Source organism: Pleurodeles waltl, chromosome 4_1 (genome assembly GCF_031143425.1).
Source record: "Pleurodeles waltl isolate 20211129_DDA chromosome 4_1, aPleWal1.hap1.20221129, whole genome shotgun sequence".
NCBI lineage: Eukaryota > Metazoa > Chordata > Amphibia > Caudata > Salamandridae > Pleurodeles > Pleurodeles waltl.
The window spans coordinates 974,223,197-974,241,098 of NC_090442.1; the positions used below are offsets into that span (position 1 = coordinate 974,223,197).

The following is a 17,902-nucleotide window of genomic DNA, read 5'->3' on the forward strand; positions in this document are numbered from 1 at the left end:
GGGTGTAACACCCTGCTCTCAGAGGAAATGCTTTGTTCTGCCTTCCTGGGACTGAGCTGCTCAGACCCCAGGAGGGCAGAACCCTGTCTGTGAGGTGCCAGCAGCTGTAGCTGCAGTGCAGAGCCTCAGAGAGCTGGTTTGGCAGTATTGGGGGTCCATGGTGGAGCCCCAGTATGCATGAAATTGGCTTCCCAATACCAGATTTTGAATGGGGGGACAATTCCATGATCTTAGACATGTTACATTGCCAAATTCGAAGTTACCATGGGGAAGCTACATATAGGTATTGAACTATATGTAGTGCATGCGTGTAATGGCGTCCCTGCACTCACAAAGTCCCGGGAAATGGCCCTGAACAATGTGGGGGCACCTTTGCTAGTGCAAGGGTGACCTCACACTTAGTAACTTTGCACCTAATCTTCAGCAAGTCAAGTTTAGATAGATAGGTGACTTATAAGTTACTTAAGTGCAGTGAAAATGGCTGTGAAATAGAGTGTGCACTATTTCACGCAGGCCGCAATGGCAGGCCTGTGGAAGGGTTTGTCTGAGCTCCTTATGGGTGGCAAAATAAATGCTGCAGCCCATATGGATCTCCTGGAACCTCAATGCCACGGGGTACCTAGGTAACATACACTAGGGACTTACAAGGGGGGTCCAGTGTGCCAATTGAAATTGGTAAATGAAGTCACTAGCCTACAGTGACAAATTTAAAAGCAGAGCGAGCATAAGCACTGAGGTTCTGGTTAGCAGAGCCTCAGTTACACAGTTAAGCACTACTGACAACACATACCTTAGGCCACAAACTATGAGCACTTGGGTCCTGGCTAGTAGGATCCCAGTGAAACAGGCGAAACACACTGACATATAGGTTTTTATCTATGAGCACTGGGGTCCTGGCTAGCAGGATCCCAGTGACACAGTAAAAACACACTGACACACACTCACAAACAGGCCAAAAGTGGGGGTAACCATGCTAGAAAGAGACTACTATCTCACAGGAATTATGAATTGACAACCTAGATGTAAATGAAAAACTCCAATGCCTAAATTCCAATACTTAAACTGTTTAGTGTCAATAGAAAGGTGTTACCCATACCACTGGACCCAAGCTTCACTCAAGTGAAGAGGCCCAAATAGGCCAAAACCGGTCTTGGGGTGTTTGTATTCCAGTTGAGAGGGGACCTGGCTTGGCAGTTCCGGCTGGACTTTTACAAATAGAGCAGGTTCAAGATTGATTTGCATATGCAATCACAAACCTTGGTGGGCATGATAAATGATCAAAAGGGATGCTGCCCTAAAAAAATGGTGGTTAATGTGATTAATTCAATAACGCCATCTTTTTGGAAGTTTTCATTGTGACGCCTTAAATGCACTGGAAATGACCAGATGCGGGTCCCATGCCCACTGTGCCACTGGAAACAAGCTGCACCCAAGTGAACAGGCTCAAACAGGCCAAAGATGGCCCCGGGTTACTTGTGTTCCGGTTGAGAGAGGACCTGGCTTGGCAATTCAGACTGGACTGCTCCTACTGTAGCAGAAATAAGGAAGATATGCATATGGCCATCTCTAAATCTGAGATGGGACGGTGGGCAAAAACAATAGACTGGTATGCCGCCCTGTAAATTGCCAGTGGCTGCGATTAATCCAAGCATTCCAGGTATCACTTTTCGTATCTTTCATTGTTGAGTGAAAACGAGAATGGAAATAGAAGAAGCGCATCCTACCTAAATATAAAAACATTAGGGCAGTTACAACAAGACACTTCCACTACTCAATCCTAGAAACTACTCATATGTGCCTAAGAAGTACAAAACATCTGGTGGACAAAATAATCTAGTGTTGCTGTACAGAAATCCAAAATAACTAATTGGATTGGGACATTTGACTGTGGGTCACATATGGAATTGCAAGTAGCCCCTGGCACCTGTAAATATTGGGCTTGTGTCTCAAGAACCAGTCTTGACAATTTGGGCAACACTTATCAAGCTACTTTGTATCAAAAACAATTTTCTACTCCCTCCTCTCGGATGATGTAACATCTCCTTTCAGTGCTAACGGAAAACCATTGACATTCTGTTTAATTTTTTAAGCACAATTTAACCCTCGATCTTCAACGTCGTATTTTGTGCTATTTTATTAAATCAGTTTCTGTCCTTTTCACCACTTTAAATTGGACCTTTTAATGTCTATTTTCTTAGGTGTGCCGATTTATTTCGTTAGTTTTTGCACATGTACCGCATGCATTTGTCTGAGGGAGCCCTGGCTCTTGAGCTAAGCTATTAAGGGTGAGTCAGATATTACTCACAAATATCAGCTGACGTTATTAAAAGTCAGATGGTTTGGGCTTTGAGGGAGCTCAGTTAAAGTTGGCATTATGACTGTGGAATTTCTCACTCATGGCTTACCAATCAGATTCCCTACAAGCATTACAGGGTACAAAGCTTAAAGACACGGCAGGTGAAAATATTGACTATGCTGCAGCTGCAATATCATAACATTAAAGGAGGAGAAAAATATCAAACATACGGGGTTAATACATGAATTCGACAGTACAATTTAACAGCAGATATTAGCTAGCCCTCGAGAGATCTGTAAAGCAATCATTTACTGGAAGACACATGAGCAATATCAAAACAGGATGAGGCAATCTACAATTACGCAGATATATTCTTGTACACAGTCAGTTACAGAAAAGCATCGTAATAAGCTTTTTGGTCACGGCAATTAATGACAATATCGTGTAGTAATGCAACATGCAATTAGCCATTACAAAACAACACAGATTTAAAAGCGGTAATATTCTTGAGAAGCTAATGAAAAACAATTAATTTAAAATAAAAGGATACGGTCTAATGTTGTGAAAAATTACTGCATCATACAGAACAGAAGATAACAGCCAGCCTAAATCTCCCGTCAATACCATAGGAGTTTAAGATGAGAAGCGGTAATGAATGTGCACCGGTAATGAATGTGCACCGGTATGTGACCAGGCGATTCTGACATTTCCTAAAAATGTAACCAGACACAGCAGCTGTCACACCTGCTGGTTTGAGTCCTCCAGGAAGATAGAGGTTGGCTGCTGAGGGTAGCCATAATGGTAGCAGTTGCAGGCCCACTGCTTAATTTGGGATGTGCTTGCAGGTTGGGACTACTAGCACTCATTTCTGGAGACCAGCTCTTTAATCCAAAGTAATAGAGATAATCAGGCCAACAAAATAAGGGTGGGAATCAGGACTGTGGATCAAGGGTGGGAAATACCATGAGCTGAAGAATATTTATTTAGACAAAGCGGGAATAATTTTTGACATGGGTCATTAAATAAGAGTGGGTGAAGTGTACGGGAAAACGGTTGGGAGTAGGGCAATCAAGGATCCAAGGTAGTGAAGGACTATGGAATCAGTAGTTCTGCAGAATAATTTCAGGAGATAAGCCTTAGAACAAGAGCTGGTGACAGAAGTCAAAATCACAAAGTCGGGAGACCACAGTAAATTGCTTATCGTAAAGAACACGCTGAAACCCCGGTTTTGGGATTCCATATGCTAACTATATGGGCCCTATAGTGTGCAGTGCCTGCGCACATAGCTAAAGAAGCTGTAGGGTTAACGTGAATTCCGTCTTGCTAATGAAATAAGCGAGGGTAAGTAAACTGAGTGGAAGATGAATCAGTAGGAGATATTTTAAGCAAAACAATAATGCAACTCTCACAAATCACTGACCTGCCAAATGAAAACCTAGGAATGGAGAGAAATTCTAACATTGAGGGACTTGGGCAACCTTTATCACGGATTAAATGAAATGTGAATCATTCGGAACCATGAAGCCACCCAGAGGAAACACTTAGGTGTGTGCAAAAAAGGTTTCTGTTTACTTCATCTTAATGTGAAAATACACTTCATAACAACCTATGAGCAAGCATTTTCTATTTTTATTGCAGAACATCTGACTTGCCAGAGGGTGTTGTGAAGAGCATATACATACATCAGCACGTATACTTCATAAAAAGCTGCTGACGACTATAGGACTTTGTAATAGCTTTGTAATAGCTTGAATCACAACTTTAAAGTAAAACATTTTGCTTTTAAACAATATGCAAATACAATGTAGTCAGGAAAATTAAACTAAAGAAAATAGTACGGCACTAATTTTAATTACTGCTCATCATCTCCTCTTACTGACTGGAGAACGCTCTCTGCCATCACGGACAGGCAGCTAGAACCTGACTGGTGACATGGTCTGCCAGTTATATCCAACCTGGTGATTAATTACTGACTTTTACCAAACCAATATGCAAGAAATTGGTATACTGGTTGAGGGGGTGGAAGCCCCACTCAAGCAACAACCTCGGTACTCGTCAGGTGAATCATAAAGTCACGAAATTAACCTGCGCCTATCCCTACCGGTAGCCTGGAGCAAAGCAGTCACGATTAACTTAGAGACAATGTGTAAAGTATTTATGCAAGAAAAGAGAGTACAGTTTATAAAACCAAAGGAGACTAGAACGACAACAATCCATTCATCATGCCAGAGATGTCGAACTTTAAAGTTGTCAGTAAAAATAGCACCAAGAAGCACATTGCGACAACTGTGTTTACCTTGTCGCGCCAGACCGACACAAAGTTATAAAATCAGTTCAATTACAGGAGCATCACCAGGATACAGCAACTGCTCTTTAAACGAAATATCAGAAAAAAAATATGGTGTGGACAAAACATCTAACTATCCACCCCAATCAGCAATTTTCTTGATACTAAACACATAAATAAAATGAAAGGGAATCAGTAAACAAAAAAAAAAGATGCGACTTCTTTGAATGCCTATTGCTTGAGGACTGAGTGCAATGAAAGGTCAGGTTTTCTCAGAGGCAAAGGTCAAATTATCTGAGAGGCTAACAAATTAAATTATCCTCCATTCTCCCTGTTCCCTGACACCTAATGTTACGATGGCATGATGTCAGGCGGGCCTGTTAACGTCTGCATTAATACTACTCATTCCAGCAAGCTTTCTGGGATCCTGTCATCACGACTCAAAAATTTCAACAAATACTCTAATGCTATTGCCCTTTCAGTCATGTACTGCATGTGGGCCCTGAGGTTACAATGTATGGCAATATTCCGCTTTGCAATTATTGCCACAAGCAACACAAATTTATGTTTCATCTTAGCATACTGACGACTTTGCACCATTCCCAGTAAACATTACAGTTTACCTTGGCAGGTTGTATGATGGAACCGCACATGCCAGAACAACACATGCCTTACCAGCACGGTCGGAACCACGACTGCGACGTTTCCATGCATGCCTCAACAACAAATTCTGTTGTAAAAGCATGCCTGGTAAAGGCATATATGGAAACGCATGCAAAACCGCATGCGTGATTCTGTCATGCAACCCCTACGTGCCCTAAGGCCCAAAACTACCCCACCCGTAACATCTAACCTACCCTGACCCCCCACCCAGCCTGAGCCCTAAAAAAATACTATCCTAACCTCCCCATCCCGCCCTTATAAACTAAAGTCCCCTGATCCTCCACCCACCCTAACCATAAAAAATTACCCCAACCCCATCCCTAAGAAATAAACTACCACGCCCCCTCACCCAGAGCCCCCCCAAAAACGAAAAAGCTACCCCAACCCCATTCCTTATATTTAACCTACCCTCACCCCCCAAAAAAAGATCATCCTAACTGCCCCACCCGTCCCTATAAACTAAAGTACCCCAACCCCCCATAAAAAAACACCCAACCCTTCACCCTGACATCCCCACCCGCCGAGCACTAAAAATATAAAACATAAATAAAAAAACCTACCTGACCCCCTGCCCCTAAAAACTAAACTACCCCAACACCTCAAACCACCCTCAGCCCTAAAGAAAATGTTTAAAAAAAAAACCTACCCGACTCCCCACCCGTGCCTCTAAAAAGTAGACTATCCCGACCCACCACCCACCCTGAGCCCTAAAACAAAACGACCCCACGCCTAAAAACTAAACTATCCTGACCCCCCACCCACCCTGAGCCCTAAAATCATTTTTTTAAACCACCCCTGCCTCTAAAAACTAAAGTACCCCAACACTTCACCCTCCCTAAGCCCTAAATCCACCCCACTGTTAAAAACTACTGACCAACTCTGCCCCAACCCCACTTACCTCACTGCGTCCTCTCCCAATCCTTCCTCTTCTTCTCTCCTCCCTCTTCCCTCCCTTAAATCTTCCCTCACCCCTTTAAAAATAAACTACCCCACCCTAAGACCTAAATTAAAAAAAAAATACCCAAACCCCCACCCCTCCTAAAAATAAAAAAAAATAAAAATATCGACACCCCCACCCTAAATCCCATAAAAAAAATACCCAAACCCCCATCCGCACCTTAAGTAAAAAAAAAAAAGCCCACCACGACCCCACACCCCAGCCCTACTTATCTCACACGCATCCTCTACCAAACACAAGTTGGCTTTTTCTGTGCCTTAACCACACATATGCATAGTTCAGCACATGCGTGGTTAAGGCACAGAAAAAGCCATGCGATGTTCAGGCAAGCATGGTTACGCTTTCGTGATGTTCAAGCAACCATGGTGACGCTTGCGTGGGAAATGTCTGCGTCCTTAAGGACGCGTTGTTAAGGATGTTCTCCATCTTGGCATAATGCCCAGGTGTAACATGGCATTCAAGAATAAGGCAGGGTCAGTTCTAGAGGTCCAGAATTCGAGGTATTGCTGACTGGGCTGGGACCAGAGTGATGGTGTCGCAGCACTGGGTCTGAAGAAACTGTGGGCGACGGATCAACGGGAGGAAGATCATTGAGCTTTGTGTCCGATAAGGACTCTTAAAGTGAAAGGGAGTGCTTCAGTGACTTACCTTTCAATAAACTAAGTGGCTTGGATTCATGGGATTCTTTCTGCTTGTTTTCTTTGGGGTGATTTCAACAACTATTCTGGCAACATCGTCCTTGGCTTTGACATTCGCTTGGCTCAACACTCCTCTCGGGCGTGGGCCATGAATATTTTACCTTCCCTTTCCTTTATGGCCTTACGGTGCATGCTCCTACAAGATTCGGAGAAGTTCACTTCATGGTCCAACCAGAGATGGATGTCACGAGGGTACATGATGGACATTTGTCCATCACAGTGGCTGCAGGGTTTGAAGACTGAATGTTTGAGAGTTGACATCGCTGTACTGTCCCTAGACTTTCACAAAAGACAAAAACGTCACCGTGGTGATTCCCTGAGGAGAGTGCAGGTCCAAATTCACATCAATGGTGCAGGCAACTGACTTTAAGACACTTTATAGCTCCAGTCATGTCAGGATGATTTTGTATCCAGGACCAAAGCTAGATTCCCCTTCTGTTTGGAGAGTCATTGAAAAGTTTCCAGATTCAATCTGACATTCAAAAGGTGAGGAATCTGCAGGTAGAAGTAACCATCGGAGTTTTTTTTATCATCAGTATTTACCAATGATTGTGGTATGTACCACACATATTAAAGCAGCTACATATCTAGTTTAGGAATTAAAGTAGTTAGGACTTCACTAGCAGTGCTTCCAGTAGTACTTCCAGACCCCTCGTCAACAGTCTTGCTGGAAAATTACGGTATTAATCTGCTGAAGACTGATCGCTTTCAGGTGCCTTGCCACTCTGCAGTTCAGCTATAGTGTACATCATCTCTTCTTTGGAAAAGGTGGCATCTAGCACAGCAGTCAGCCTATCTTATCACTGGCAGCTTGATTAGGTAAAAAAAAAAAAAACAGCAATTTTATTGTAGTCCTCCAGTGGCAACTGTCTATATCCTTGCATCAAGTGATGTGGGAGAGAATCATTGATGTCTGACTTGCCACCATGCAATTGTCCAACCCTCTCTGATGCAGCCATGCTAACAGTCTTCCTGTTTCATATATAACCTCTGCCACGAGCACAGTGTTTATAAAATGAGAAACAAAACTGAGCTGGACCCTGCCACTAGTCATATTATATTAGCATGTGTACTTAGGGAATTCAATGGTGGTAGGGGTATTCAGTTTGGCTCCGTGGAGTACTCCTTTCATTATATTCTGACGATATATTCTGTCGGTCAAAAACCCAGACATTAATCTACCCCATTGAAAGACGAGCTTGCAGACCATGGAGTACGATGTGGACGGAGTATAAAATGCGTGGATTTAATGATTGTACCGCTAACCACCATTACCTCCCAGCCCTGACTGTCACACGCTGCAGTGTCATAGTGACCCAGGGAAATAATTAGGCATATGCCTCCATAGTAATATGGAAGTAGTAATTTATGAAACTACGGTTAAACCGGGCAAAATTGAAAGCAGCGTAAACAAATGATACGTCTTCCCTTGAAAATGATGGGCAGAAGAGCATGGATGAAAATGGGGATAGTGCCACAACTACTATATCTATTTATGAACATACGAATACTGCTGTCGGTGGGTTTCTTTACGCAGCTAGGTAGACTCCTCAAGAAACTTACATGGGTTGCGTAACAGCCATGCATAAGTTTTAACATATTATAAAGGCCATGTGAGCAGGGAGTATTTGTGGCACCTAATTTTAGGGCACACTATCTAATTTCACAAGCACAGTTCGCAGCCCATTGGTTTAATAACACGAGACAGGCTCCACACTGGGTGTTAGAGATGGAACCTTCAGACCCTTACCCACTCGAAACCATATTGCTGACAACGCTCATTTGGTCTAGAGCTAAGATTCACATAGTTCATTCCACGATCTAGGCACAGAGAAAGCTGGCGCGAATTTGTGGATTTAATACACTTTACTCATCATATATATCATTAAAGTGGAACCGAAACCCGCTGATTAGATGCAAAAAATACACGACGGGGACACTATAGTCCAAACTAGGAGACATATACAAAGACAAACCGTTCATTTCTATAACAGCTTACTTGAGAAAGATAGATCCTTTTCCCTATTGATTTCTTATATAACCATAGAATATGTGGCTCAATTAGACATGAATATCGAACATTTCTGCAGCAGTCGGAAGATAAGGAACCTGCTGACCTTGATAGCTGTTGGACACGCACCCAGCAAGCTTGTTACACTGAAGAACAACATGTCAATTAAAGCCAAGAAACAGGATAATGGCAGAACTAAAGGCCTCTGGCCCTAAGATATATGTAAGGACATTTCAAAGTAGCAGTGGGAACCAAACGAAATTAGTATTTACATATGAGCGACAGATTGCTGCATTATAAATATGTTAACCTCATTCGTGAGCATGGCTAGATATTAGGGGGCGTTGCTCCAAAGTAACTGGTTGAGAATACGCTTGCCCAGAATATATCCTAGCTACTATGGAGTCCGTTATCATGCCGTTGTGAAATAAAGGAAAGAGAATGATTAAAGAGAATACCACTTCAACTCCCGACCACTGTAAGAAACTAACTAGCAATTTTAAAATTCAAACTGCGTCTTTATCAGTTTGAGGATAATCAAAGAAATTAAGTGTTAATAGCTCAGAAATTGTGATGTTAAATAATGTTGGTAAATGAATTGTCCCTGAAGAAGCGACCTTAATGTCGTTTAACACATGTTGCAAAAAAAAAAAAAAGACAGATGATGGACGGATGATGAGCAAATCAAACATTAACACCCAGCCACAGATCTGGGTTTTATCCATCCATGTTTTTTGCTCACCATGCCATTTCAGTTTGGACCCAGTCATATGCAAATCAGTCTGGACCCTGCTCCTCAGGGGAACAGTCGAGCCTGAACTGTCAGGCCATATCCTCCCTGGACCAGAAACAAGCATCCTGTGACTGGTTTCAGACTAACACCCCTCTCATCAGCCGGGCTACTTTGAATCTGGTGACATAGCGAGCACGAGACCCACGTCCGGGCATACCCTGCCCACTTAGGGAAACAAAAGCATAAGGAACAGATGATGGATGGAACGCGGAACAACTCAAACTTTCACACCCAGTCACAGATCCAGGTTTAATTCAACAGTTTTGGATCAAACCCAGACCTGTGACTTGGGATGAATGATTTGTTTGGCATTCCATCCATCATCTGTTCTTCTTGTGTTTAACATATGTTGGCCAGCTTGCTATCTGTGATAAAAATAAAAGATCTATATGAAAAATTATTTTGAGCAAACTACCTCATCTACAGACCTCAAACCTAGTAAGTCCTTCCATTTTACAAATATTCATCTCAGTTACCATACACCAGTGAGAATGGCTAGATATTGGGGTGGCGGAGCGAGATGACGATGCCGTACCCTAAAAGCCAGCTTCATGTACCTAGCATGGCGTTGCCACAAAATAGCTGATTTCTGACAAGAATTGTTCACCACAGTGAATGAGATGACAGAACGAACTTTGGAGGTGGACCCAATGCTAACCATTTTTGGTTATGTAAAGTGATTACCTAAATCCAGTAAGAAATTTGAGGCAATGATCATGTTGTTGGAAAAGAGATGAATGATAATGGCATGAAATGGGAGACAGTGAGACCTACAGTGGATGCCTGAATAAAGGAAATGACCAAATGTAGCGTTAAATCAGAGACATGCACCTTGTTCCTTTCTAGAACTTCACAGCCTAGAGACATATAGAACACTTTGAGGCAGTACCTGCAACATATGAGAGCAGATGGAGAGAGCCCTGATGACTTGGGGGTAGGGGTTGGCTGATGTCCTGGACTGTCCTCTGTGTTTAGAAATGGTACTACTTGAACCTGTGCGAAGGATATGATCTACATGCATGAATGTGATAAACCTAAACCATAACAAATATGTTTTGTGCAAGCTGTACTGCCTGTTTATTTTCATTGTTGGTAAACTAAAAATAAAGTGTGGCTAAATGTGAAAGGCATAACTCTTCTGCGGATCTATCTGGCTATAACTAGAAGTGAGTGACATAAATAAACCCTACAGAAACGCTTTGCTTTACCACCTTTGTGGCTTCCCATTACACTCCATGGCTACTCGCTTTTCCTCTAGTTATGGGAGAAGTAATAAACTACAGCATTGCAACTTTCTTGCAAAGGCATTGTCTTATAGAGCTACCCCCTCTCAATAAGATTCTTGATCCTGTTATACCCCTCCTTCCATGTCAGTCATAATGGGAAGTGATGTTATATATGCCTGCCCAGGCACAGAACATTTCCTACAGGTATGTTGGTCTTCCTTCATTACCATAAAAGCTATGTGTCATGGGATGCAGGATATCACAAATACTCTATGACCCATGGTTCAGTGCTCTCCAAATATCCAGTAAGCCTACATCATGCATAACCTTTTTTAGCCTTGTAACCAACCCCAGCTATATCATCCGCTTGGAGTGGTGTCTCCCTCTGACAATTACCAACTTTTAATTACTTAAAACATTGCATCACAAGAGTACTTAAAATTCTCTCTCAGGCCTCCTATATTCAGGTGTTTCCTATGGTATCTCCATCCCAGACCAATTCTGGTTTGGCTTCATACTTGTCACTAGTTATTGTGGTGTATTTGCTTCTTCGGTCCCCATCAATTCCATCCTATCACACTGTTACCCTTTGTGGATTTTCAAGGAAGTTCCTACCATCCTTGGATGCCTCCAATATTTCCAGAACCCCATTAGTATCATCTCTGCAACCTCCAGGTCCCCCTCCCCACCAACTATTCCCCCCTCATGTTTGGCTCCCTGTTCTTTCTGTCATCCAATTACAGCCATTCCCACACCACTACTGGAGCATCAAAGAACTATAAATGACAATTTTGAATAACAACACATGGCTGTGAACATCAGCGTTTAGTTTAAATTCATAGCGCTTGGTTTGTGTTTCACTGATTCTAAGGTCTTCCTCAGCCGCTGCACTTTTTGTATGTATCCAGGAAACACAATGATAGCACACCCCTCACATCTGGGGTGTCCCGCTTACCTAATATGCTGAAGAAAAATTCATTGTCGCAATTATTAAGTCTTCTTGCGATTACACCATAGGTGGTGTTCCCAGGGGCAGACCAAGCCCCAGAAAGTCAGTTCAAAGTAAAATAACTAGACAGCCTGTTCAATTTTAAGTTTTTTTAAATTCTATTTACAACCAACAGTTATGCAGACAAACCCTGGGCAGAGTCTAGGAAACCCACAAAACTAACGTTATTACTTCACAACATTTCCTCCATGTCTTTCACTCTATGCCCCTGGAGCAGGGTGAGCTTCAATAGGAACTTAATCATGGTCCTCAGACCTATGATTTTAATTTTATCTATGGTTCTCTTTATATCCATGGTTATGTTGTTCACCATTCACATATCCTGCTTCAATAGGTTCACCTCCAGTGAAATTACATCAATTTTATTCTGCAGCTTTCAATAGCAGAGAGAGTCTGTGAAAAATCGAACAGTACCAGAAGGGGAGCACTCGTATTCCATACAATAAATTTTCACATAAGCTTTTAGTATGCAAGTGCAAATCTGTGCTAGTCCAGATGAGTATCTCTGTTTTTCTTTATGGAAATATTAAGCAGGGTCTTGGAAGTAGTATCAAAAATGAATTTTATTGATTTTCTTTACATCATAATCCAGTCCATTTGGAAAATGAATAAAATTCACTTTTGATACTACTACATGGCTCCAGCTTAATACAGAGGGTAGAGTGCTTTTCTAGGTACCTGTGAAACTTGCAATACTGCGATTGTGATGTGATGTGAAATTATCTCTGTGCAAGATTTGTCCTGCATCTGCATGTCCACCTGTACTGAAACTACCTCACATTAGACATAATAACCATGTACTGGTCCATCTTAGTCTGTTGCACCACTTTAGGGGCGTTGTCGCAATCTTGCCAGCCTTAAGGAGCACAAATATTGTCAGGCTACACTGAGAAACACAGAGCACCGCTACTCCCCTAATGCGGAGTTCATGGATATTCATGACGGTTAAGCCAACTCACCCCCACCTACCCCCCCACCCCGGTTATGCTAAGTAAGTTCTCCAATACAGTTGGTTCTGGGCCCCTCCTCTCCCTATATGTCATTGATTACAAAGAGGACCCACAATCCCTGTTTGCTTGCACTGGCATTTTCAGTCTCACCCTAATTACTGAAGAGTAAAGCAGCTCTGGAATTCAAGGCTCTTCCACAATCCCCACATGCCCCTCTGCTTGTCGCACCAGTGTCCAGCTCAGATGCTCTTGGTTCTTAAATGTTTCAAGCATACCACTCTTCCCAGAGTGTTGCCTGCCACCTAGTGTGGACCAGTATGATCGAGGAATCACCCATCAAAAGGGCCATGTTTGTGCACCACTTCTTTCCTACACACACTTTTCTATTAATGCCTGCACTTAAGAGGCTCACAGGCAGAGTCATGCTTACTTGCCTATTGCACTCCACAGAGGCATAGTTGGCAGCAGATGCTTAATTTGCCAACTTCACTAACTTTCGCCAACATACTGGGTTCCAACACAGGGCTTCAGGTCTGCTTCGTTATGCCTTCTGCTTTTGATGCCCCCATCAGGCCTCCTCTTATGTTGGGACACAGCCTTCCATCCTTTCGGGCTCACTTCCACATCATTCAAGGCTTCAGATGCATTGCCCGTTTCCAGCTTATGTGCTTTCTAGGAACATTGGTGGTTTCAAAGCCTAACTCCATTACAGGCTCCAAGGAGTATATCCTACTCAAAGGCAGATCTCCACTGATATTATATGTGACCCTTCAAGACACCTTGTCTACTTGTGTCATTCTTCTGCCGTGTTACTTTTCTAAAGCATTAATGATCGTCCATTATACCAGAATAGCGTAGCAAATAGTAAGGACTGTGGACGCTTGATACCAGAGTGTCATGTCAACCAACTTGTCAAGCCATGCCCCATCAGTCCTTTGTAAGGAACAATCTAGCAACTTAACCTTCTTGGGCTTTAATCTCTGCACTCAACAGAATGTACTTGAGTGACACCACATAAGCAGGTAAATCTCCCTCATAACAAAAAATGATATCATGCATCCAAACTGTTGTATTCCTGAAGGGTAAGGGAGAACGATTCGGGCATGACACATGCATTGTTCAGTCTTCACACATCAACCCCCTACCGCCAGATCCTTGTTCACAACTCTGCATCACACTTTTCATCCAGTAACTAAACACGGAGATCCCACCGAGGCAAATAGCATGAGCTCTGCTTTACTAGAGCCTTGGGTTACAGATGGTGCTTAGCCACAGTTTTACTTTTTAGGGGAAGGGGGCACACTTGTTTTTACCCCTCGGAATTTGCCCTAGGACATGACAGAGGAATAAAGATACAAAAGGGAGAAAGGAGGAGTACGATGAAAAACCAATGAGAGGGCGCAAGCAGGGATGAAAAACTTGCAAGAGTGAGATAAAGGGGCAAGGGAGAGTGTGCTGGTGGAAGAAATACATGCATTGAAATAAAGACTATACAGGCTTGGAATTAATTTAAAAACACTGAAAATATGTTAGCCTATGCACGTGGCTGGGTGGGAGTTCACACAGCTGGTAAACCATTCCATAGCCACAAAAGGGGCGAAAGGCAGACTGTCAGGCCCAAGGACCTGGACGTTGGCTGTTGCATCAGGAAACTGGGGTCCCTGAGTGAGGGGTGGTGCAGTGGGCAATCGCCCTGTTCTCAGGAGCCCCTGTGCTGGGTTTGGACCAGGTATGTATTAGGACGGCTGTGAGGGCATCAATGAATGGGAGCAGGGGTTCTGAGGTGAAGCTCCTGGTTGCTGCTACTCTGTCAAGAAATTAGTCTTGACAGCCATCAAGGGCAGTTGAAAGTCCAGGACTTCAGCCAGCCCCCTCACCACCAAACAATAAGAATCTTCATCCTCCGTAGCCACGGCAGGTAAAGAAACCATTCCATTATCTGGGGAAGCGTCCAGTCCACTGGTTTCACACAAGTCCTCACACAAGTCCATTTCAGATTCATAAGGCTGGCATTGTAAAGGGTCCTGCGACTCTTTCCATTCATCCCTGAGGCCTAGCCCACAAAGAACTAGGGTTCAGGATCAGAGCAAAAAGACAAAGCTCCTGCCGGTGTCGTGAGACACCCATTTGGTTCCATGTTGGAGTCGGGGATTACCTGGGGATGGCGGCGCCGGTGGGTGCAGGCAGCGTCAGGAATGTCTGTGTTGGGACAGGCATCAGGAAATGATCAGTGGTGGCCTGGATCCAAGACTGGATACCTGGAAGTCCCTTGGCAACGGGGAAGCCGCCGGCATGGAACCCCAAGGGACCTTCTCTGACCCCAAAGGACCCAAAGGCATTCCAGCAGGTTCGGACTGTCCAAAAAAGAGGTGCATGACCTCATAAATGTCTGAGTTGGGCAGGGTTTGCTCCAGCTCCCAGAAATTCAGGGAGGCACGGAGTCGGCCCAGGCACAAGTTCTACAGAACAAGGCCTAGAGCATTAATGCTCCCTCATCTCGTTGGCCAACGGACGAGGAGAAGTCGAAGAGAGCTTCAACTTCTTGGATTTTTCTTGTGCCTCAGCTTATCTGATTGCCTCGAGGACTGAGTTGGGGGGGGGGGGGGTGGGACAACTTCAGACTCCATGCCCTGTTCAAAGGCACGTGCCAGGCTGCCATCAGCTTTCAGGACCACTCCATCAAAGACTTTGCATGCATGGTTTAGCACTTGGAGCACGACTTTAGGTCATGGTGGCACTTCAAACACCACAAACACACAAGGTGTGGATCTGAGACAGACTTCTCGGAATGACGGAGATCAGCAGGGATTCAAACCTGTCTTCCTAAAAGACTTCCTTCAATACACCAGGAGAGAATTCTCGAAAAAAGCTTGACAAAAAGTCAAAATTGTCCTGTCAAAAATTGACTGAGGAGTAGCTCTCTTCCGATCAGTGCTAGCTGGTGCAGAAAGAAAAGAACTGATGGCGCGCCTCGGTGGCAATTCGGTATGTACTGTTCCCAGAGGGAGCAGGGTCAAGACGAATTTGCATATGGCTGGATCAAAACTGGGGTGGCATGGTGAGCAAAAAAAACTGATGGATTAAACCCAGATCTGTGTAAGGGGTTGAATGTTTGATTTGTTCCGCATTCCGTCCATCACCTGCTCTTTTTGCTTTAGTTGCCCTAAGTGGGACGAACATAACCAGATGTGGGTCCCGTGCTCACTGTGCCACTGGATTCATGCTAGTCTGGCTGATAAGGGATAATACACCAAAACCGATCCCAGAATGCTTGTTTCCAGTCCAGGGAGGACAAGACCTGGCAGCTCGGGATGGACTGTTCCCATAGGGAGCATGGTCAAGACTGATTTGCATATTGGTGGGTCCAAACTGGGGTGGCATGGTAAGCAAAAAAACTGATGGATTAAGCCCAGGTCTGTGAAAGGGGGTAAATGAATTTGTTACACATTGCATCCATCATCTGTTCTTTTTGCTTTTGTTGCCTATATAGATCCTGGGATTTCATTCCCGGCGCAGAGGACAGATGCAGAACCGATCAACACCACCAACCAGTACGCAGGGGTGCTGCTCACAAAAAGCTTACGGATCCAGTCTGATGCCTGGGGAGAATTTAAAGGTAAGGAATCTGCACCTAGAAGTCTCTATCATATAGGGTCTACCATGCAGCCCTCTCTGCAAAGATGTTGCTTATTTTTGTGTCACAATATTACCCATGAATGAAGCTGAACAGAAAAAAGTATCCCTTCCCCCACCTGTACACACAAAAAAAAAAACAAAGGCAAACTGACCACAGATCTATCTCATCTGCCTGAAGAAGTCGATCACTTTAGTTAAATAACAATTATCAGCATTAAAGGCCTAACTGAGGTGATAGATGCACAAGAAACCTAAATTCAGAAAGGCGAAGGCACATGGAGGAGGTGCCACCTGGCTGGCATTTTTTTTTTTTAAACTAAAAAATTCGGAAACAAGGGTCCATGTGCTTTTCTTCTAATGAATCTCTACAAAGAAAAAAAAAGCTATTTTAATATTACATCGCTGGTCTTACCACTAACAATGATACAATGTTACCAGCAAACTCCGTTAGAAAGCAGCTCATTGACCTAGGGCTAAGCAAAGGAAGAAAGAAAACCAGGGTATCAAAAACAAACCAAGAAGAGCAGCAGTATGCTACCTTTAACAATGCCATAATACATATAGGGTGTAATGCTGTGGTTTCGCACATCTCCAATTTAAAGGGAAGTTGAGCCAAAGGTGGATGAATCAACTTAATTAGAATCACACTATTGGGGCAACTGGAAAAATTAGATTATAAGTCATGTGTCACAGCTGAAATCATTGGCTATATTTCCACTCTTGTTAATGGCATCAATACAACTGATTTGGAAATCTGGCACCAAGATGTAGAATGCCACAGACAAAACGGGCCATAATTCGAAAAGCTGTGATGTAAAATCTGCCAAATCACATTATGTGCCAGTTTATTAAGGATGCTAAATGTTGTTGGATACATTGAATTAGTATCCCAAAAGCAGGCTTACAAGGTAAACAGCAAAACAGATTGCGATGAAGGTAGACAACACTCAGACCATTGATTTATCCTTCACCATAAAACCAAACTACCATGCAACTCAAAGTATTTCTGTTACCTTGTTTTAATAACTTCATTGAATTTCTGTTCAATCTCCACTCTCCGTTGTCGTTCTTTTTCCAGCTCTTGCTTCAGCACCTCCGCGTTTGTCTCTTCTCTCAGCTTTCTGAGTTCCTCCTCTGTTGACAAACACATATTTTAGTTTGCCTTTTCATGTATTCTCATACATTGAAACGGCAAGAAAATCAGCATTCTAGAAAGATTTGATGTGAAGGCATTATTGCAGGCAACTTTGCTGACCAAAACCCCAGACATCACGGTGTAAATTCTCTGGATATGGAATCTTATTTCATAGTTAATACACTGAAACAGTCAATAAGCTTCACCTCTAGAGGTGGGTGCAAACGTATTGGCTTTGGC

At 43.3% G+C, this 17,902-nt stretch overlaps 1 protein-coding gene across 1 annotated transcript in view; it reads right to left on the minus strand.

The window, feature by feature from the left end:
• The window catches only part of GRAMD4 (GRAM domain containing 4), a 479,241-nt gene that overhangs the window by 225,967 nt on the left and 235,372 nt on the right, over positions 1 to 17,902 (minus strand). Inside the window, exon 4 of the mRNA XM_069229727.1 lies at positions 17,541 to 17,661. Coding sequence (XP_069085828.1) covers positions 17,541 to 17,661 — 121 coding nt within the window. The remainder of the gene's footprint in view (positions 1 to 17,540; positions 17,662 to 17,902) is intronic.